The 23,429-nt window shown below is 39.3% G+C and overlaps 1 protein-coding gene across 4 annotated transcripts; it reads right to left on the reverse strand.

The window, feature by feature from the left end:
- Positions 1-1,785: 1,785 nt before the first annotated feature.
- Positions 1,786-21,895, reverse strand: LOC117258815 (forkhead box protein P1-like). 4 transcript variants are annotated; one of them, XM_033629973.2, is made up of 16 exons: positions 21,786-21,895; positions 18,789-18,929; positions 13,360-13,497; positions 13,169-13,258; positions 11,857-11,977; positions 10,251-10,356; positions 10,012-10,119; positions 9,628-9,715; positions 9,205-9,282; positions 8,895-9,090; positions 8,568-8,644; positions 7,635-7,736; positions 7,370-7,497; positions 3,085-3,139; positions 2,715-2,881; positions 1,786-2,608 (listed from the first exon to the last, which is right to left on the reverse strand). In XM_033629973.2, exons 2-16 carry the CDS (start codon positions 18,912-18,914, stop codon positions 2,446-2,448), a joined length of 1,743 nt encoding a protein of 580 aa, XP_033485864.1. In that variant the 5' UTR covers positions 18,915-18,929; positions 21,786-21,895; the 3' UTR covers positions 1,786-2,445. The 4 variants fall into 4 exon arrangements, with proteins under 4 accessions (XP_033485864.1, XP_033485863.1, XP_078025993.1 ...); XM_033629972.2 differs by having other exon boundaries at positions 8,889-9,090; positions 21,786-21,836; XM_078169867.1 differs by lacking the exons at positions 18,789-18,929; positions 21,786-21,895 and adding an exon at positions 16,579-16,701.
- Between the last annotated feature and the right edge of the window lie 1,534 nt (positions 21,896-23,429).

Consider the following 23,429-nt stretch of genomic DNA (forward strand, 5'->3'; position numbering starts at 1 on the left):
TGCAGGAAATGTTGCCCAAACTGAACTTTAAAATGAACAAAACACCCGTTCCTTAATTTATTCTGACAAATAATTAACTCTTGAGATTACCTGTCTGCACTGGTTAAATCTCCAACAGCATCATCTGCAGCATCTGCAACTGTGAACCCCTTGTGAGCTGGAGCACCTCCCATCATTGTGCACACACCCACATTGTGAGCACACTCCACATCGATCAATACTCACCAATCAGGAAGCACATCTACAAATCTGCAATACATAATGCATGGAAGATGCATTCAATTACGACATTATGTCGATAGGAAGTCAAACCGAGCCACTTATCAAACACCTGGACAAGGCAAGTAATGACAGATAATAATAATTCAATAACATTTACATAAAATTACCTCACCGTAATTTATTACCTTGCCGCAAGTAGTACTTCGAAAACCACAATGGTTTGTTGACCAGTTGCTATATCGCATCTGCTGACAGCACATAGGTGAATCTAAATTATAAAATCAGACATACCACAATACCACAGTGGAAACATTGCGAGCCAGAGCATCTTTTTTCTTCCATTATCTTCCATTATGAGATCATTACCGTTCACTGAGAGAAGCGGAGCTGTTATCAGGTCAAAACTGCATCCAGCCATAATTTCATTATGTGAAACACCGCTTGCCACCAAGGCATATCATGAAACTAGAATTACCGCCTCACTGCCGTGTGCCTCCATGAACCAGTCGATTTACAGTTACAGGTTACATTTATGTTTGCGAAGACATGAATGCTTCACACGCAGCTTCCCCCTCGGCGGCATGGAAGATCTATACAATCAGCACAGCTTCAAAATACCTGTCACTAATTCAGTATCTGACCAAATGTCTCCTGTCTTCTGTTCCTGAGTTATGAAGTTGTATAATGACCAGAAAAGTGTTTTATGCAGAACATTATGTCACAGTGAAGCTGACCTTTGACCTTTTGGATATAAAATGTCATCACTTCATCATTTTATCCTATTAGACATATGTGTGAAATTTTGATGTAATTAGCATTTGAGTTCTTGTGTTATGGCCAATATCATGTTTCAGTGACCTTAACCTTTGACCAACAATATCAAATCAGTTCATTCTTAAATTCAGGTGGATGTTTGTGCCAAATTAGAAGAAATTCCCTGAAGCTCCCTTGAGATACATGCATAAGAATGAGATGGACGCAGGGTCACAGTGACCTTGACCTTTAACCAACAAAATCAAATCAGCTCATTCTTAGGTCCAGGTGGACATTTGTGCCAAATTTGAGGAAGTCCCTCAAGGCTTTCTTGAGATATCACATGCACAAGAATGAGATGGACGCAGGGTCACAGTGACCTTGACCTTTGACCAACAAAATCAAATCAGCTCATTCTTAGGTCCAGGTGGACATTTGTGCCAAATTTGAGGAAGTCCCTCAAGGTGTTCTTGAGATATCACATGCACAAGAATGAGATGGATGCAGGGTCACAGTGACCTTAACCTTTGACCACCAAATTCTAAAGCGTTTGTACCAAATCTGAAAAAAATTCCCTCAAGGTGTTCTTAAGACATTGCGTTTACAAGAATGAGACAGACAAGGTCACAGTGACCTTTGGCCTATATCCCTCAGATAGGGTTGCAATGTCATGAAATTTTCACGGTACAATAACTGTCTCAGATAATATCATGGTTTCACAGTATCACAGTATTACAGAAATAATACTCAGACTACAGCTATCGCTGGCGCAGAAGCATAACTAGATGAAAGACACAAACAACATGCACATTTTTCATGAGGGATTTATTATCCATAGAGATGCATTGGTTTACAATAATGGTAAATCTATATCATCTACTATTACAAGCTCAATTAGAGCTGTTTTAGCAATGTTTGTGGAAGGGGTGAAAAAGACCAACAAGTATAAAGAAGCTACGTATTCTTTTCATCAATTGATTATACCTTAAATACAAATATATCAGATCATGTTGGCAGTGAACATTTTCATCTTTAAAGCAACTTCTTTTTTACTTCCTCTACAAATCTTAATATATTATGACTACTAAAATAAAATCAGGTAGTGTGGCCCCAGAGTAGCATAAAGTAGCTATACAGAGGGGGGGAAACATTTCATTGTGAAGTGCTAACTATCAGTGTTCCCTTTCCTTTGGCTTCTCTGCTCATCGTGGTCCTTTTTGTGTACACATGTATAAAATAAAGACAAAAATCATGAACAGACAGATGTGATCTCACTGTACTGTACAGAAAGAATTCAATGCTAGATTAAAAACAAAAACGTAAGAAATGCTGATAAAAATTTCCCCAAGGAGAGTGTTTGGTTACGTAGATGAAGCAGTTGTGGTTTTTTTTTTTTTGGAAACTTTTGGATACAAAGTCACGCGGGCTGTGAGTGAGGTGGCCTTGCAGTGGAGAGTTTGGACCTCATAGTCAGAGAGAAGGCACGCGATCGAAATGAAGATTGGGCCTCTCCGGGCTGCCGTTGTCTTCATCGTGGTTCGTCTCTGGGCTGTGGCCGTGCTCGTCTGTGCTCTCTGGGGACTCGTAGGGGTAACCTTCACATATCTCCTCATCCTCCTGCTCCTCTTTGATGCTGGTTTGATAAACAGAAAATAATGATGTCATTGAAAGTTGTGACCTTATAACCACATTAACTCACAGCAGTCAGTGCACTCAAGAGGTCTGAGGCTGACACTTACAAAGCTTGTGGAGGGGACTGTGTTGTACTGCTGTCACTTTGGTATCCAGATCCATTAGCAAGGGCTCCATTCATCTGCTCTTGGAGAACATGAGGCAGGGAGTGAAATGGGATGCTGCCCATCGAGGCTGGGTTGAAGAGAGAGCTGCTGCCGTCCAGACCACCACTCTGAAAAATGTAACAGGCTCGGCTTTAATATTCATAATACTGCATCAACAATTCTCAGACTACTGCTACCTATAATATGAGGATAAAAGGCAATATGACACCACTTTTCAGCTTTGTTTGTACACTACAGTGGTCTCATGTTTTATACATCATTTTAATTTATAATACACTACAAATAGCTCAAAATCTCAGACGACTCTTACCTGAGAAACTGAACCAGCCGAGCTCTGAGGGTTCTGTGAGTTCTTCAGCAGAGATCTGTTAGTAAAGAGATGCAACATAAAGTTACATTTTATTTAGTAACAATACCCAGAAAAACAGATATCAGCATCATAGAGGGACTGACATTATACTAAGAACTAGAGCTGCACTATGAGTAGGGTGACCAGAAGTCCTGAAAAATTTGAAGCAGTCCCAAAATCCAAGCAGTTGTCCTGAATCCCGAATCCTGCCCTAATTGTCCTGAAAATTACACTAGAGTGGAGTCTGGAGTAGTTATTGCCCGATAAAACATTAAAAACTGATCCCGCCGGCTGCACATTGGCTGCAGCAGTTCCTACATGAATTATGGGTGTTGTAGTTTTTAAATTGTGTACAGCAGTGGCAATGAAGTAGATGAAGAGAGTGCAAGTTGTAGCTGCGAGGACAGGGAAAGCGCAGGCAGCTACGAGAAAGAATGATGTGCACGTTGCAGTGCAGCCTCTTGTTCTAACTGTTGCAAACTATTCTACAAACTGATACGGCTGTAATGAATGTACCAGGCGTCTTTTATTTTGTTAGCTTTTATTTTTTTATTGAGTTTAAAGGACAGGTGCACTTACATTGGTCACTTCCATAAAATAAAACGAGAAATTGGAGAAGAGGAAAAGATTGAAAAAATTGTTAAAATTAAATTAGGGAACTGATCACAGATGTATTGTCTCTCTGTGTTTTTACATCTATTGTTGCTGTAATTTGCAGCTATGCATTTAAAGAAGCTGACATGTCATGACAGTCAAGCACCCCCCCTCCCCTTTGACATGCAGGAAAGGGCAGCAGGCTGGAATTGAACCCATGGCCACTGCCTTCATATATGGGACATAGGGGACACATATATGTGGTGCCCTCAAGTGCAATTTTCTACTGATACTCTACTAACTTGAAAACTACCTGAGTGCAATAGGGCAGTGTTTATTGCACAAATGACATCACAATGATGATTAAAAAAATATATATATGTTGTGTAAAAACAACATTTAATGTATTTGCAATTCACCCTTCCCTGAAAAGTGATTGTCCAATAACAGAATCATAGCTTAGCAACCATAACCAGACATGTTGGGCGTGTCAAGCTTGGGATTTCTTCACATGTTGAAGAACTGTATATCTGGGTCTAATAACTACTCAGTATACATAGTGATACTCAGGATCTGGTGAATTTGGAGGATGCTGGCACTGTTTGGTTTTAGTAAAAGTAAAAGTGTGAGATATGGATTACACAGTGTGTTCATCTTCTCTAAGATAAGCTGCAAACATTACCATGCCCGGCTTACAGTGACGCAACCACAGCCACACAGGTAGGCCTTTTTGTTGTAACCTTAACGATTACACAGAATGAAAATACATGATGCACATATATCTAACTTTTGTCCTGCTTGTGCATGTAAGCTAAGCGGACAAACAGGATTTTTGGCGTATAAAATGAGAATGATCTTACATTTGTACTTATCATAATACGACCACTGTACAAGAACAGTGTTTTCATTTCTACATGGTGTCTATAGATTATCAGACTCTTAAATATGTTGCTTTGTAAGACTTTTTCAACATACTTTTTAAGAAAATTTAAGACACATTTTTGGAAACCACTTTTTTTTATTTAAGCATTGCAGGTACAGTACAGGTCAAAAGTTTGGACACACCTTCTCATTCAATGCGTTTTCTTTATTTTCATGACTATTTACATTGTAGATTCTCACTGAAGGCATCAAAACTATGAATGAACACATGTGGAGTTATGTACTTAACAAAAAAAGGTGAAATAACTGAAAACATGTTTTATATTCTAGTTTCTTCAAAATAGCCACCCTTTGCTCTGATTACTGCTTTGCACACTCTTGGCATTCTCTCCATGAGCTTCAAGAGGTAGTCACCTGAAATGGTTTCCACTTCACAGGTGTGCCTTATCAGGGTTAATTAGTGGAATTTCTTGCTTTATCAATGGGGTTGGGACCATCAGTTGTGTTGTGCAGAAGTCAGGTTAATACATAGCCGACAGCCCTATTGGACAACTGTTAAAATTCATATTATGGCAAGAACCAATCAGCTAACTAAAGAAAAACGAGTGGCCATCATTACTTTAAGAAATGAAGGTCAGTCAGTCCGGAAAATTGCAAAAACTTTAAATGTGTCCCCAAGTGGAGTCGCAAAAACCATCAAGCGCTACAACGAAACTGGCACACATGAGGACCGACCCAGGAAAGGAAGACCAAGAGTCACCTCTGCTTCTGAGGATAAGTTCATCCGAGTCACCAGCCTCAGAAATGGCAAGTTAACAGCAGCTCAGATCAGACACCAGATGAATGCCACACAGAGTTCTAGCAGCAGACCCATCTCTAGAACAACTGTTAAGAGGAGACTGCGCCAATCAGGCCTTCATGGTCAAATAGCTGCTAGGAAACCACTGCTAAGGAGAGGCAACAAGCAGAAGAGATTTGTTTGGGCCAAGAAACACAAGGAATGGACATTAGACCAGTGGAAATCTGTGCTTTGGTCTGATGAGTCCAAATTTGAGATCTTTGGTTCCAACCGCCGTGTCTTTGTGAGACGCAGAAAAGGTGAACGGATGGATTCCACATGCCTGGTTCCCACTGTGAAGCATGGAGGAGGAGGTGTGATGGTGTGGGGGTGTTTTGCTGGTGACACTGTTGGGGATTTATTCAAAATTGAAGGCACACTGAACCAGCATGGCTACCACAGCATCCTGCAGCGACATGCCATCCCATCCGGTTTGCGTTTAGTTGGACGATCATTTATTTTTCAACAGGACAATGACCCCAAACACACCTCCAGGCTGTGTAAGGGCTATTTGACCAAGAAGGAGAGTGATGGAGTGCTGCGGCAGATGACCTGGCCTCCACAGTTACCGGACCTGAACCCAATCCAGATGGTTTGGGGTGAGCTGGACCGCAGAGTGAAGGCAAAGGGGCCAACAAGTGCTAAACACCTCTGGGAACTCCTTCAAGACTGTTGGAAAACCATTTCAGGTGACTACCTCTTGAAGCTCATGGAGAGAATGCCAAGAGTGTGCAAAGCAGTAATCAGAGCAAAGGGTGGCTATTTTGAAGAAACTAGAATATAAAACATGTTTTCAGTTATTTCACCTTTTTTTGTTAAGTACATAACTCCACATGTGTTCATTCATAGTTTTGATGCCTTCAGTGAGAATCTACAATGTAAATAGTCATGAAAATAAAGAAAACGCATTGAATGAGAAGGTGTGTCCAAACTTTTGGCCTGTACTGTATGTATAAAGGTAAGTTGTTTATATGTAGCCCCAGGTCAGGGTCACTCACTGGGCACAGTTTACAAATATACAAGAAGTGTTTTCAAGGCGCAAAAACCAGTGGCTTATAGAGTAACAATAAGAGTACGATAAGTACAAGGGTTACCAAAAATGAACTAAAATGGTGGAAAAAATATCCTGCATGTTGCCATTGAGTGTATATTTAAAATCCCTTTTACAGGGTTCTCATTTTACAACAGGTCAGTTGCAGGTCTAATGCATTTTAACCAACTCATGGAGCTACACGTAATATTAGCTAACTACAACTACTACAATTGGAAAAAATCTGCCAGTGACAGTTGTCATATCAGCTGACAAAATGCTTAGTCACTGGCAGAAACAAAAAAACCTGCTTTTGTCTACCTCCGGCTGACATCAGGGACCTATTGTTTCAAACATGTCTGAGAATTTCAAGAGGTAAACCTGCCACTGTTATTATAAACTGTGCAGTGCTAAACTGGGAAACATGACTGGCATGGCAACAGAAACTAAAGGGGGGCGAGGCTTAGCCGGATATCCTCCAACTGCTGGCACTATGAGCATCTGCCAACATACACACACTGTTCTTCCAGGTCTGTTTGTTTAATAAAATCCACATAGTTAAGAGTTAAGAGTTTGAGTCACCATGGCAAGACATGACAAGCAAAATGAAAAGATCACGTGGCATTTCTGACCAGCTGCTGACAGCAGCGTTTCAGAGTGACTGCGGTTGTGTGAAATTTCACTTTGTTCGCTGAGGCGTCCATGTGCTTGTGCGAACCTGTCGAAACTGTTTGTATGTAGCACACTTAGACTTTGCCTTTGAAACTCCTTAGAAAGCTTGCTTACACTAAATATTGTGTGTACTTATTAGGTGGAGCAAGAAGGTTGAAAACGCCAGGCTCATCTGGCTTCTAGTTATACCTGACAGCACACAGGGTTCTGGCTTCATGTGCAACACTTACCCGTTACCAGCCGTCTTCTGGGGCCTTCTCCTGTGGAACTCAATCTCGTCTACTGTCCACACAGCTCCCTTCACATTTTCCAAACGTACAAAGCATTTATGGAGGCTGAGATTATGTCTGACGGCATTCTGGAGGATTAAAGAGAAAAAAAAAACCCTGAAATATTGAACTTGAATGTATTACATTAAAACTAAATGTTTCCATAGACTTTTCCTGTTTTATATATTAATATTCAAAGACATTTAATATGTAATAGAGTTCATACCTTCCAAGTAGCTGCATTGCGCCTGAAATATGCAAAGTTCCTTGTGAACCAGTTGTAGATTTCATTTAATGTCAGCTGATTGCGAGGTGATTCAAATATAGCCTGAAAAAGATCAAGAGCATGTAAGATACACTGGAAATGAAACAATGAAGAATGTGAATCTGGTTCATTTTGGTTTTCAAATCTAATATTGTCATGCAAAAATATGAATTCCCTTTTATTTTAAAGTGTTTTCTAAGGGTGCTCCGACTGATTTGCCACTGATCATTATATGCAGATAATTCTTAATAGTGAGATTGGTGGTCTTTATAAAAGCTGGTCAGAAGAGCCAATTAAATCACACAAAATAATGACAGAACGTCTGCAAACACAACTGTTGGTTATACACTGTAATGTGTGTGTGTCCGTTAGTGTTGCAGGTGTCAGGTACTGTATATGTGGGGGGATGCTTTTTTACCTTGTTTTAAAAAATAAATTAGCACTTGTTGCCTCAGTAAAACATATTGTTCTAACTAGGTGTGTTGTGCACATTTAGCTTTTATTCTATTTTATTTCATGAACTTTTATTGATTTTATTCCACAGGAAAACTATATATGTGTTAAGCACTAATGCTGTTAAGGCTGCTATGGTTTATGTTGTGTCTCTAAGAGAGAGAATGGAATATGTTGTGCATGATGTCTGCTTATAAATAAACAGTTAGCAATTCATGATACTTTATTATCTCTTCAATTTAATATTTAATATATAACGCTGTGAAGAGTAGTCATATAAATACATAATGCCATGGGGTTAATAGAAGGCTTCAGATAGGTCCTGTGATCAGTACTGGCTGATACTGTTTCCAGCAATTGGTGGTAGCCCCCTAACATCCTGATAGGAGCACCCTAGTTTCTAAATATTTCTGTGACTGTGTGAAATGAGGTAAACGTTACCTGTCTTATGAGAGACGCATATGTAAATGGAGGTCTGACTTCTGTGCTCAGGTAGAACTCCTTATTATCAACTATATCTGTGGAACGACATTAACAAGCAAGATGTAAGCATATGCAGAATAAATGGGAAAGGAAGAAGGAACAATTATGAAAAAACAAAATAATATACACTACATAAGGAAATACAAATAACTGTTCAAAAAAAACAAAGCCCTTCTTTATATTCCTATAAAATGATCTTTATGTGTGTCTTAGCAGAAGCAGCTTTCAGACCGAAATCAACACAAAAGACATTAATAAGGCTCTAAATCATGACCTCACCGTTACCTTGGCTCACAGAGCGGCTGTACCGCCTCCGTACAGGGGTTCCAGTGAACATGCTATTGGGAGTGAGGACTGAAGGGGATTCAGAGAGCGGCGTCAAGGGTGTGGATGGTGCTGTGGCACTCTGAGACAGACTCATAGGAGGAGGGCCTTTGGGCAATGTTGCCTGGGAGAAGGACACATTAGACACCAAATTCACCTGAAAAAAAAAAACAAAGCAGTTGAGTCAGGAAAAACGTCAGTGCAACGACAAGCAAAACAATATTTATTTTAATTGAAGGAAACAAAGCAGGTCATAGCAAGTACTACTTACAGGCTGTGCTGCGGGTTTGGGTTCAGAGGACTTCAGATGAGCCATCATAGCTTGCAGTCGCTCTTTGTCCTTTTTCAACTGTTAGATGAGAAGACCGAAATAGAAATTGAAAGTTTGTGAATTCACAGCTCTTCTTAAAGACCAAATGATATTCGGTGTCTGCTTCTGGCATCCTGAGAAGTGCAATTATCTCGAGACATCACCTCTGTTTCCAGGCCTGATGTGAAAAAACCCCAACGCTGCCAACATTTGTCATGCATTTACTGAGTTTTATAGAAGGCTTTCAATAGTTTAAAACAGACTGGATACCTCCCTATCAAGCAATGGTTAAGATATATTTGTTAAGGCAAATTGCTGTTAATAAATCATAAATGGTTGGTTTTAAAAAAGAAATATAAAAGGTTTAGTTAAAAGAATGTGTACCTGCAGCTCCAACTGCTGAACCACTTGCATCTGCACACGACACTGCGCTGTGCTCTTGTCATCCAGTATGTGTTCACTATTCAAATGTCTGCAGACAAACAAATTCAAAGTCATGGTATGCTTGAGGGAAACCATGGGCTGTACAGGCTGAGAGCCAAATATGCAAAATAATTAGACCTCAAGGACAATTTCATTTCAACTTAAAAAACATAATGTATGAGATGCTGAGAGTGGACATTTATAGCTCCTGTGTTTATTTATAAAATACAGAACATACATTAATTTATTTCCCATATATTTGCTTTATCTGATATGTACTACATCATGAGAGACGTGAATAAACATTACGCCAGCTTTAGAGGTATGCACAGTTTCCACACTCACTTGAGAAATGCCTGAAAGTCTCCAAAGACAGTCTCGCAGCCAGGCCATTTACACATGCCGTTCCCATACAGTGCGTGGCTGTTCTGTGTGTTTTCATCCTGTGACCCACTGCAGCAAGTACAGAAGTCCAACATTAATGGTACATCTCAGAGTCAACATATAAGTACAGCTCAAACATGATAAAAACAGGACATAAAGAAACTGAAGCTCTGACAGGACAGTAAACATTACTAACGCACCTTTCTTTCCTCTTCAGAAGAGCGTGATGGCCGTTGGTGGTGGATTGTTGACTGGAAGACTCTCTGGTGTCTCCACCGCTGGACAGGATGCTACCATTCTCACAGCCTGAAATTGCATATATACACACTGTAAATAAACTCTATTACAATACACTGGGTTGACAATAACAATAACCCAAATAAGCTTAAGATCATGAGGTCAAAATTTGAGTACACACTTGGGTTTGTTGGGTAGACCAACCTAAAACTGATACAGTTAAGGACGCATTCACACCGGCGCTATTTAGTCCGCTTTAAATGAACCCTGGTCTGCTTCTACAGATAGTTTGGTTCGTTTGGAGTGGTGTGAAAGCTCTGGTGCAGACCAAGCGAGCGAACCCTAGTCCACTTGAAAACTGGGGGTCTCGGTTCACTTGCAAGTGAACCCTGGTGCGGTTTGCTTACAGTGGGAAATGCAAACAGACTATCCAGCGAACCAAAGAGAGGAAGTGACGTAGAGCGCAGTGCATTTTGGTGTTAGGTGGTGACCAAGCCGGCTGAAGGGGATGGATTTCCCTTTTTGGTCCTGGCCAATCGAGGAGCGAGGTTTTCTTCATCCTCATGCTTTTTTTCTTCCTGGTCAGTGGTTGTTTCGGGCAATACCGCCCCCAAACGAGCAGCTGTTGTAACTACAGGTGGTTTGGTCCGCTTTAAAAGTGCAGTGTGAAAGTGAACCAAACCAAATGAAGGTGTGACATTGTTCGGCATTCCACGCCGAATCGAACCGAGTCCCCCGGACTATCCTGGTGTGGATGCGCCCTAATTGTGCTTTCACACCTGACCTATTTGGTTCGGTTCAAACAAACTCAGGTGCATTTGGCCGGTTAGTATGGTTCGTTTGGGCTGATGTAAAAGGCAGGTCTGGGGTGGACTCCAGTGGGTTGTGTTGTGAAAGCAAACAAGTCAACCACATGATTTTATGATAGCAGATATTTGATTTTAGTTTAAATTAAAGCTACACTACTAATAAATTCATCTGCTGGTTGTAAAAAACTGTTCAGGAAATTATTTTGTAATTTATCTGTGTAAGGCCATGTCAGTTGGTAACCAGGGCAACACCAATGCACATCAGTGCAGGCATTTCCCCTGATTAATAGGACACGAGCTGTTAAACCTGCTGTGCTTGTGTCTGACTCCATGTACTCTGTAAGTTCATTAAGGCCGTTAAAAAGTGCGTGACAGCGACTCCAAAGTAACAATAAGTCTAATAATGATAATGCTTCCAATCAGTTATTTCTTTGTGAGCTCTTTGTGACACCAAAGAATATAACTTTATACATCAGAAATTTTAAAGTGCTGCGTAAACTTCTGCCTGTCACCAGAATCTGATTTCCCAACATTGGTTCTGATGATGCAGAATGACAACTGTCAAAACTGAGCTGAACTTCATGTTTACTCCTCTATGTCACTGGTAAAAAATCACAGTGAACATGAGCCTTGCCTCTGGGTTAACTTCAAACTGACACAACTGTCAAGCACAGTACACCATCTACTGTACCTGAAAGTGTTTTGTGCAAATGTTTAAGTCCTCAAACAGAAATGCAGTAGGGACGGTAACACAGCATACCTGGGATTGCGATGGGGCTGGTGGGGAGCACAGACAGCAGGCCTTGTCTCTGCAGGTTGAGGAGATGTTGCTGCTGCACCTGAAGGAGCTGCTGCTGGATGGCAATCTGCTGGGCTGTCAGCTGAGACAGAGAGATGACACGACACTCATCAGTAAATGCCTTCCTCATACTTGATACTGAGTACAGCGTGTTCTGGGATCTGTCTACAGTTTGATTCAGGATAGAAATCTTTATCTAAACTGAAACACTGAGACACACAAAGCTCAGCCTAAAGTCACGTGCTGTCAGTCTCTTTGCTTATAGAGGTAATGAAATCAGCTAACGTCATTAGCTTTTTAAAGACAGAAGGCAACACACCCTTTTGAAACTGGCATATTCGGGCATATTTAATGGTGACACACATATGGAGACTTGCACTGATGATGACTTTATGATGATCTCATTTTTAGAATTACGATTTTTGTGGAGTTATTTTATTAACTCATTATTGTATATCACTGAAATGCTTGACTTTATGATCGAGGAATACATCGCTGCTTGTTTTTTTAAGCGTGTCCTTGAGTGCTTTGAAAGGCATCTATAAATAAAATGAATCATCATCAAACATTTGAAGCATAAACAAACACTGCTGATTTTGATTGTGTCGAACAGACCCACTGGAAGCGGTGCTCTCTTTTATTTTCGTCTAATTGGATAAAAACTATGTAGAGCACATTTCTGCTTAAAGCACATCAAATTATTTTCCTTCTCTGCAACACCTGCTGCCTCGCGCAGTCCGCCAAGTGCCTGCTATGTGTTATGAGTTTCCGTTAACTGATGAGGTCAGGCTGTCGCACAAATGCATGCACACAAGCTGATGTGCGAGTTAGCTGTAAATCTGGCTTTTTTTTCCCTACACATGACACACACACATTCGCTGTATTCAAGTCTATAGAACTCCAACTATGGGTAACTGCCTTTAAATTAATTAGATGTTAACAGCTTCACCATTAAGAGCTATTTTTTGGAATACACACTATATTAAGCCACAGACTTCTTGCTCCTTTTTGTCAATCAGACAATTTGAAAGTGATATTTCAGGCTGTGCCATATGAGTAACTGTCTGGTTATAATAATTACTGTAATTTTAGTGTTAAGTACGCCATCATTTAACCTTTAGCACAACTGAAGTGAATCAGGCTTGCCCCTAATTAAGGGATAAATTACCCTTGTTGCATGATAAATATTGCCACAATGACAAAATAATCCTGATAATACTGATACTAAAACTAACACTGATACAAAAATAATGCTATAATGAATAAAAGTTACCTCTTGACTGACAATCCCAGCGTTCTTCTGTTGCAGCAGCTGGATATTTAGCTGCTCTTGCTGATTCTTGAAGACCTCTTGAATTTGTTGCTGCAGAAAAGTTGATGACATTTGAGTTACGAGAATTCAAGCCACTGTGTTCTATGCGGGCTATGACACTATGACAAACAACCTTTCTAAGCATACATTACCTGGTGTAACATGAGTGCTTTCTGCTGCTGGAGCAGCGCTTGAAGCTGCTGAGGACTGAGGACCTGCTGCTGTGATGTCTGTTGCAACTGCTGTGGGGCCTCTGCTGGTGGGGTCATCATCGACAATGACACTGGAACCTGCATCATTGAAGAACATAACATAACAGAGTGGTAGATTAAAATCCACACAATATAAGATTAACACTTTGAATGAGCAGTTTAGAAGGGAAATTAAATAGACACAAACATATTCAACATGGGTAGGCTGTTCTGGGTGTCTGTAAGGCTGTAACGGTTCTTGTAATCAGGCCAACCTGTTAGGGTAGGGGGATCACAGTCTGCTGCACACTGTAAGTAGCCTGGCGCATGTAACTTTGGACTTAAGTTTACCAACGCGATTTCCAGACAGAAACTATTAGCTGTACGCTGTACCTCAGCAACAGGTGCTGAGGTGAGTCAGTCAGCAAACAGCACCAGAGAGAGTTGTGCATACGACGAGGACTGTGTGACGATGTTACACCACCGATGACGGGGATGTGAAACACAAACATGCTAAGGCACATTTGACAGTATCGCCTAGATGTTTCAATCACCAGGACAAGGAAAAAACAACTCGTATTTTGTATTTTCAATTTCAAAGTATAAAAGATGCTTTTCAGTTTTGTAGCCTGTTGTGACCTGTTGCATTTTGGGAAAGTGTTTGTTCAATGTTTATACAGTGTAATACAGAAATGTTTTAAATGCTCCTTATTCTTATAATGAAAATAGTTTAACTGCAAGTGGGCCCGCAAGAGGGTTGTGTCCATTGTTAAGACTTGCACTACTGTCTGTTCTAGTAACAAACAGAAATATATCCTTATGCATTGTTTTCCCACTGTACTGAATGCACACCAAAAAGTGACACCTAAGCCAGGTATGAACCCAATGGAGGCTTCTTTATATCATTACACCCCTTATGTGCATGCAAGCTACTTCCATTTAATCTATTTGGCATGCAATCTAGTGCACACAATCAGAGCGTTTACATGTAAACAATAAACCCTGCCTCTAATCAGGGTAAAGGATTATCAAACAGGAAACACAGATACCTTTATACTGGAGTAACCTGATTTCTCGGTCACGTATATATATGTTAAACAGAGTTTCTTGCAGGGACTTTAACAAGAACGCATGCAGGACAGACTTCAGAAAGGAAAAGTTTCACTGTGGCAGCAGTGTGGCGGGATAAAAAACAAACACTTGTAGTGGAGCATCTTTGTATCCAAAATAATAAAATCCAAAGTTCAACTCAAACTAAAACAAAGCAGTCTAAGTCTACACTGCTGAACAGTAGGTTATTTGTAAAATTTAAACTCATAAACACACACAGGAAAAAAAAAAAAAAAGTCATGTGCTCTGTCATTAGTCTGTTCTCTCACTCAACAGCACTGTCGACCCAAGAGCTATGATGTCAAAGGATAAAACTCTTCCTCTTCAGGATGCAGCAACAAATATTTTACCCTGAATATGCGCCAGCCTCAGTTAATATGGTGGTACTAAAGGCACGGGATGAAGGTTGTTTACTTAGATTACACAGTAAACACCATTTATAAACATAAAACAAGAATGAAAATAGCAAATGGAAGAACAAATGCAGCGTTTGTTGCACAAAAGATTTGCAGTAATCTGGTTATATTAGTGCGTGCCAATGTGTTACCCGATTTCCTCTCATTTTTCCTTGTAATTGCATTGATGTACATGTAATGAGTGTACTATAGACTACAGCACATATACATGTAATGTCAAACTGCCAAACCTAGTCCAGCATAGGGCTGCAGCTAAAGCGATTATTTTCATTATTGATTAATCAGATAATTATTTTCTCGACTATCTGATTCAATTCCTCTATATTATCAAAAACAGTAAAAAAAAAAATGCCTGTTATTATTTCCCACAACCCAAGGTGGAATCTTAAGATGTCACAAATCCAAAGATGAAAAAAGAAAACATCAAATTCTCAAATTTAAAAAGCTTCTGGGTTGAAAAAAATGCAAAAACAATTATTCAACTACCAAAAAAAAATGCCACTTAATTTTCTGTTGGTCAATGAATAGACTAATTCCTGCAACTTTGCCTCCTGCTAAAAGTCAAAAGATGACTTATAGTTACTCCCAGTACTCCTTATTTATAATTCTCAGTTCATTGGTCAGTCTTGCAGGGCTGAACTTAGCTACTGCCACTGCAGCTAAAAATGAACCAAACAAAAACAACAACAACAACATTGGATGTCTTGGGGGAATTAAAACTCCATCAAAACAACAACAACCAGCACCACAAAAACAACAACAACATCCTCTGCGAGGCATGCAGCAATTACCACACCATCCCCCTCACTGTCAAGCCTCACAGCTCAAGGGATGTTTACAGTAAACATAAACAGAGTAATCAAAATTGCACAGACATATAAATAATGAATAAGAAAGCACACAGAGCCTGTTTATGAAAACAGAACTTGAGATTCGTATTTTAATTAAGGTCTGAACCACAAACAAACATTTCTCTCCAAGGCAGAGTCTGTTTTGAATCGGGTAAACAAACTGACAGTGAATTTCACACAGGCTTTGGGCTAACAATAACAGATGACTGCCTCCTACTTTGTCCTTTCTTATGAAATTCAATGCTCCAGAGGTGGCCACCAAAGCAACGAAAACAGGTCTATCCCACAAACAGAGCCAGTTGGCCCCTCTATTTTTCTGTGGACACCATCAACACAACAACAGCCTTTGCCTAATCCCTGTTGCCATGGTAGCCAGCAAGTCCAAACATCTTCTGTTGTTGTTATTGTTGAAAGTCATACCAGTGAGCAACTGAGTGTAAACACGGATCTGTTCCCGCAAGACTGGTCTTGTGAACTCTGAGATGACTGACAGCAAATAGGAACGCTGAAAACTCGCTGAAAAACAAACACAATCTGCCTTCTTTTATGAGATTTAATATTTACTAATATATTAATGGGTGTGGCCCGAGAAAGGGTGACATTTACAAAAACACACATACTGGTGATAACTCAACTGAAGCCTGAATAGGAGAAGAACTAAAAACATAATATTACACATTATAACAACCACAGAAATGTGACATCATTTTCACAGACAGACACATTTTAACTAAGAAAACCTGATTAAAAATACCCTGCTATTATAACCTCATAAAAAAAAACACAGAGCAAGTTGGACAAACCTGATAGTCTCCATTGAAAACTCTGCCTTGCTGCTGAAAAAACAAATGCTGCTCAGCAGTAACGCTCTGCCTGACAATCTAACAGAGCTTCGCTAACCTACATGATGTGAGCATAAACAAAACTATAACACTGATCCCTCCGCCCAGCAGGAGCTCGGCTCTCCCTCCCATTCTCAACCTCGGCACAACCTCCCCCGATCCCTGTGCTCCCCTTCAGCAAAAATATAAAACACTGCAGTTTGAAGAAACTGAGACATTCAAAGTGAGATGTTCTGGGACACCTTTAAATGTGAAATAACAAAACAAAGTACCCCGCATTCTCATACAACAGTATGCTGTCTGCCCTGTGTGTAAAAATACTGACAAGAAATAATACAATGTTGGGTTACCAGAGCAGCTGTACATAAACTAAATTTAAATGTAGCTTAACAAACTGTGATTCACACTAGGGTTGGCTGATGTGATGATGATATAGTATAGTGTGCAATATTGTTTCTACTGATTTCTAACATGATTCTTGCATGATCTCATAATTCTCGTGAATCCAGCTGCCTTGCAAGGTAACGTGTTTTGGTCAGACAAGGAAGAGGAAAGTGAGGTTGTAAATCCAGAAACCTGTCACACTTGAAATCACTGTTCTCAGGCATCTTTTTGTTTTTGACTCAAGTGTGGTGTCATGTGAAGCAGCTGCTTTTTTGTTGTATATAATTTCAAAATGAAAGAAGAATCAAATGTGATACTGGGACAAAACGGCTATTCTTAACCCTTTATTGATTGAATTTACAGAACAGTTACGATGTCGTCATATATGCTGTTACTGTGATATAAAATTACATTTACAGTAATATAAAATTTTTGCCATACTCCCTACCCCTAATTCACACTTTAGTGAAGTAAAAGCAGCTCCATAAGTTGCAACACATATTTTTAACGTTGAGCACAAACATCTACAGCTGTATAGTGTTGTAACAAAGTAAAAGAACTCCACTCCCGCAAAAAAAAGCTTTTTTGGACACAACATCATTTGCCTCGGGGCTGCGGCCAACTATTCATTATGTATGAATCAGCCAATCATTTGATTAATAGACTGCTCTATAAAAAGTCCGACATGATTTCCTACAGCGTCTTAAAATTGCTTGTTTTGTCCACCAACAGTCAAAAAACCCGAGACATGCAGTTTACTCTCACATAAGAAAAGCAGTAAATCCTCACAAATTAGAAGCTGGTTGTCTCGAATGACTCACACCATCTAAGTTTTAAAATCAAGATCTTGACTATGCACACCTGTAATCCTTGTTTTCAATGACATCACACATTTGTTAGAATCTTGACTGTTTTGAGCAAATGTTCATCATCTTGTCAATAATATGTGAGAGAATAGTTAAAAAAGCCAATCACAAAGTCCTACATGGCTTCTTCAAATTACTTGTATTTACTTGTGTAAGTGCAGATATCGTGTTTATTATCATGTAAGACATAAAAGAGCAGCAAATGTTCACATTTGTAAAGTTAAAGCTAGAAAGTGTTTGCCATTTGGGCTCCATAGAGGACTCAATCAACTAACAACATTCAAAGTAGCTGTAGCTTAAAGAGACAGTTCACACCAAATTCAAAAATTCATATTTTGCCTGTAGAGCTAATTATCAGTCTAGATTGCTTTGGTGTGAGTTGCCAAGTGTTGGCGATATCTCTGCCGTAGAGATGTCTGCCTTCTCTCCAATATAATGGAACTAGATGGCACTCAGCTTGTGGTGTGCAAAGCGCCAAAAAAAATATACATTTGACAAGCTCAGCAGAAATGACTCTTTCCAGAAATCATGACCTGGTTACTCAAGATAAACCACAAGCTTTGTTGTGAGCAGTTTCATGTAGGAACTATTTTCCTAGTTCCATTATATTAGAGAGAAGGCAGACATCTCTATGCCCGATATTGCCAACACTCAGTAACTCACACCAAACAATCTAGACTGATAAACAGCACCACAGGTAAGAGGAAAAAAATATGTATTTGATTTTGGGATGAAATGTCCCTTTAATTTTCTGTTGAACTACTAACAAGCCATTTTAGCTCATACAGAGGTATATACAGCATCATCATCGTGTCATATGTTGGTTGAATATGCAAAGACTAAGCACTACACATTACAACCTTTGTAAAAACAACAATTCAAACACTAATGCTGATGTGGATGCAGCTGGGGATGACTGACCCTTGGTGCCTCTGGGGGAGGAGTCTGGCCGCTCCTCAGTCGACTCTCATTCTCACTGTTATTCCCGTTCTCTGTCTGACTTGCTGGAATGATGTGGCTTGTTGGTTCTGACCCAGACTCATGCATCTGGACTTCACTGACCTGAGAAAGGAAACACAAATAAATGAAAACAACTGTGTAAAGCTGTGTAATATAATGACAAACAGGAAGCTGACAAACAGAAACCAACTTCCTGGATGTGTTTGATTAGCCTTTTACTTCACAAGTTGTTAAGGTTGCATGTGATCGTCTCTGAAATGACCCAATAATGAAGTCATTCACCGTGACAAAGAAACCTGTGTTGAAGGTAAAAGGCACTAAAAGTTAAGAACTCCACAGTTATAGCTCTACCCACCAAGACAAACATTCTCCTCTACAAGTGAGAGAGGAACATGCTAGGTCTATTTGTTGAATAACCGAGTGCTGCCATGACTACTGTAAACACAGGGGCCCTGGGTCTGTGTTTATGTGCAAACATATCTTCCTTCTGGAACAATTTACCATTAACCAGGTGGTGCGATAAACGGCTGTGGCAGGTAGTACAATGCACAAGTAGGCTTTTATGTATACAGCTTGGGCGTGTTTGAGTCAGAAGCTAAGCAGCATAAACAAAGGTAAATAAAGTGGGCAAACAAATAATGTGAGCAGATGGAAACCTACACAGAGAGCCTCAAATGAAACAGACCACATAACCACAAGGGTAGATAGTCATAATCTTAGGGGTTGCTCAACTATTAAATTCACTACTGAAATCAGTCTGTTAATCAGTTAATCAGTTGGGCACCTCTGGAGCCAACATCAACATTCAGGCAGGATTTGATACATGATCTGATTAGACGTCCACTCAGATGTACTTACGACCAAAACTGTACCAGCAGTTCGCTACGCACAAATTTAAGAAGGAAAAACAGCACAGTGTTTCCTGCATTTGACAATGACTAATAGATGACTACAGAATAGTAAGTTATGTCCAGCTGCAGCAATGCGTCATGACTTACATGGTGAAAAATCGAGGTAATTTCTGCAACATAAACCCGAAACCCATCTAATCAAAACAGGCAGTTGTAGGTGAGGTTTCCACTCTGTTTACTTTTGCTTTCAGGACCAGGATTAGCTCTGAAGACAAAGGGCAGTGTTTCCTGTTGGGTTATTTTTTTTTCATTTTTTTTTTTTTGAAGACGTCAGGGGTGATTTTGGTGGCAAGAACCAGGATGACAACTGGGACCATTCCACATTAGTTCCAGTATGTATTATTTTAAAAACAGATATTATCTAGATGCTGTTTGATAACTGAACAGTTATGCTGCAGTGCAGCTGTTTTCGGGGTGGACAGTGTGCTAAGTCCATGATGAATTTTTCTTTTATTTAAAGTGTTCTCACCACAGGGGCAACTCTCCAGCAGTGGGGGCCAACACTCTTCAAAGAATGTAAAGGAAATACTGCAAACAGGCCTTTCCTTAAGGACAAGTAAACAATTTACACCCCCTTTCCTTAGATTATAGTTTTCTGTCAACTGCTTTCACACATGAGCTGGTATTATCCAAATGGCTATGATTATATTATAAAGTCCCCTTGAAAAGAAAGCAAAATAATATACTTTTAAAGCACTGATGCTTCAGTGTGTGTAGACCAGTTGAATATGATCGATACTGACAAATCCACAAGATTCTCCACAGTTTTATCTGAACTGCGGCTGAAAAATATACCGATATGTCAAAGACTAGATACTGTCTTATATTTTGGACATTATATTATCATGAGCATTGTCTCTTCCTGGTTTTAGAGGCTGTATTACAGTAAGGTGATGTCATTTTCTGAACTTACCAGGCTATTTAGCTGTTCTATCATTTGCCTTTACCCACTTTGTCACTATGTCTCCATTAGTGATGACTTATTACCAAAAGCTTTACTGATTAAATATTAGTGAAAGTACAGTCAACCCTACAATATCACTGTGATGCCAATATCAAGGTATTTGATAAAGAATATCATGATATAGGAAATAACTCAATGTTTTGGCAAGTTAACATTTGCTATAACTGTAGAAAACCCATTTTTATCAAAGACAAATTATGTCTGATAATCAATTAGCCTACATACATAATTTTACAACAACACATTATATCAGCCTTAAGGACAGACCGGAGACCATAAAAATATCACCACTGTTACACGAGTGTTCCCATTATCAAGCCATGGATAGCAAAATATATTAACCTACTGATAACTACAACTTTCCATACAAGAGCCCCTTCATTGATAATCGATATTTTACTTTGAGATGCATTCAAACAGCTAGATTTCAGTCCCCACTGATCATCGATCATTCCCAATTTTGTTTTGATTTAATAACATTAATGATACTATAAAAAGTTATAATCTCTGTTCAATTCGGTCTCAATTGTATGATCACGTTTATAGAAGCAGGGCTCATATTGTCCTACCTATCTCCACAACACCTTTTCATCCGGCAACCAACACATTACACGTTATACGTGTAATCCTGACTGAACGTTATCTGATCCAACGTTAGCTTTGATGATAAAACAGTGCGGTTTATCATTGTGTTAGCTCGATATGAATGGAGTCGATATCCGTTAACACCAACCTCTGCTATCTGAGCTCTGCGTTACGGACTCGAGCCTTTAACTAGAGATAAATACAGGGGTGAAATGAGGTTTAAAAGTTGGTATGTTAAACTATATCAACAGCCCAGTGCTGTATATCCGCTGCCTTTAATAACCTCTGTTAGCAACACTGGGAAACTGTTTTCGACCAACCGTGCGCGAGGCGTTTAACAGCACAATAAAAGCTAGCAGCCCGTTCAAACGCTAGCTTGTGAGAAACGTTTCTCGCTCCTCTTCATTTTGACAGCCGGTAATATCACAATTAACCTGACGTTTAATCCAACGTTTATTCCGCGAGTGTCCGCGCGCTGTTAAATCAACGTTTACTCACCGAATTGAGTAGGGGAGGACAGTGTTTGACTCGGGGTGGTGTCTGGGAAACAGACCTCGCAGCATCGGAGCACTGCCTTCCTTGGTAGCGAGCTAGCCACAAGTTGCTAACAGAGGGCGTGGCTTAGGTAAAAGTAAACATTGGTGACGTCATGCGCGAGACTGGATGGCGCATAGCCAAAGAAGCGCTCGGTTAAAATGTGTTTTTATCTGTTGATAATAACCTATTTAAATCAGCTAACTTTCACAGGCAAACTCTTTTAGCCTGGGAATTACTTAATAAGCACAGTTTCAGTCCCCATGAATACTTTATCTGGAATAATGAGGATATTCTATATAATATAAATCACTGTAGCAATGGACTTTAACAATGTTATAATCAGAGTTTCTTCAGAAGTTTAAGCAACCAGTAACACCAAAAGCACATGCTATTATTTTTCATGCTGTCCCCACATGTTCTCCTCAATTTTTAAGAGAAATGTGGTGTTACTGAAATGCTCTACGCATATTTTTATTGGGAATTTTGCTATTCTGAATAAACTGTGTAGTATCAGACACATCAGAATTTCTCTGGATTGTGTTACACCTCCTGCAGCAAAGTTCTGTTCATCTTCTAACATGGGTGATTTGCAGTGGAAAAAAAAGCTTGTTCCAGTTTAAACAAATAGCCTGTTGTATCAGTAATAAAGTGAAAGAAGTGTCCTTCATAATTTTACATCATCCAATTTGCCCAGCTAAAGTAGTGCTGGAAAGATTTAAACTAAATTTAGTCTGGTTTAGTTCAGTTCAGTTCAGTTCAGTTCAGTTTAGTTTAGCGTAGTTTAGTTTAGTTTAGTGTGGTCTGGTTTAGTTTAGTTTAGTTTAGTTTAGTTTAGTTTAGATTAGTTTAGTTTAGTCTGGTTGAGTTTAGTTTAGTTTAGTTTAGTGTAGTGTAGTTGAATTTAGTCTGGTTTAGTTCAGTTCAGTTTAGTTTAGCTTAATTTAGTTTAGTTTAGTTTGGTCTGGTTTAGTTTAGTTTAGTTTAGTTTAGTCTGGTTGAGTTTAGTTTAGTGTAGTGTAGTTTAATTTAGTTGAGTTGAGTTGAGTTGAGTGTAGTGAAGTGTAGTTTAGTTTAGTTCAGTTCAGTTCACTTGCACATACATGAAAAATACAGGAAAATTAATCAAACGTTAAAACATTGTGCAGTAGATGTTAGAAGCCAAAAATGGTTCATGAAGATACCTCCCCTATTAAATAACAACAATCACACACACAAATATTAAGATAAAAACAAAGATTGTAGAATTGAATAAGAGTTCTAGACTAAAGATGTAATTTAGATTACACATGTGCTCTTTGTAATTTCATTTATTCCTTCACTGTGATCATTCAACTTTATTTTGGACAGATATGCAAGACTTTGTAAATGGAAAATGTGCACTAATATACAGATTAACATATGATGTTATACTTTGTGTTCTATGGGATGAATAGCAATATTGCTTATTTTATTCAGCTTCTGGTCATTCTTGTTAAATTCCACATCCACAAATCCAAATGATCTGACTCCAAACCCTGCTCACGCAGTAGGCACCTAGAAGATAGAAGATATGCAGAACAAAAAAGACATTCAATATTTTTAAGGACTCTGAAAGGACTAAATATG

This window comes from Epinephelus lanceolatus, chromosome 8 (genome assembly GCF_041903045.1).
Source record: "Epinephelus lanceolatus isolate andai-2023 chromosome 8, ASM4190304v1, whole genome shotgun sequence".
NCBI classification, from domain to species: Eukaryota; Metazoa; Chordata; class Actinopteri; order Perciformes; family Serranidae; genus Epinephelus; species Epinephelus lanceolatus.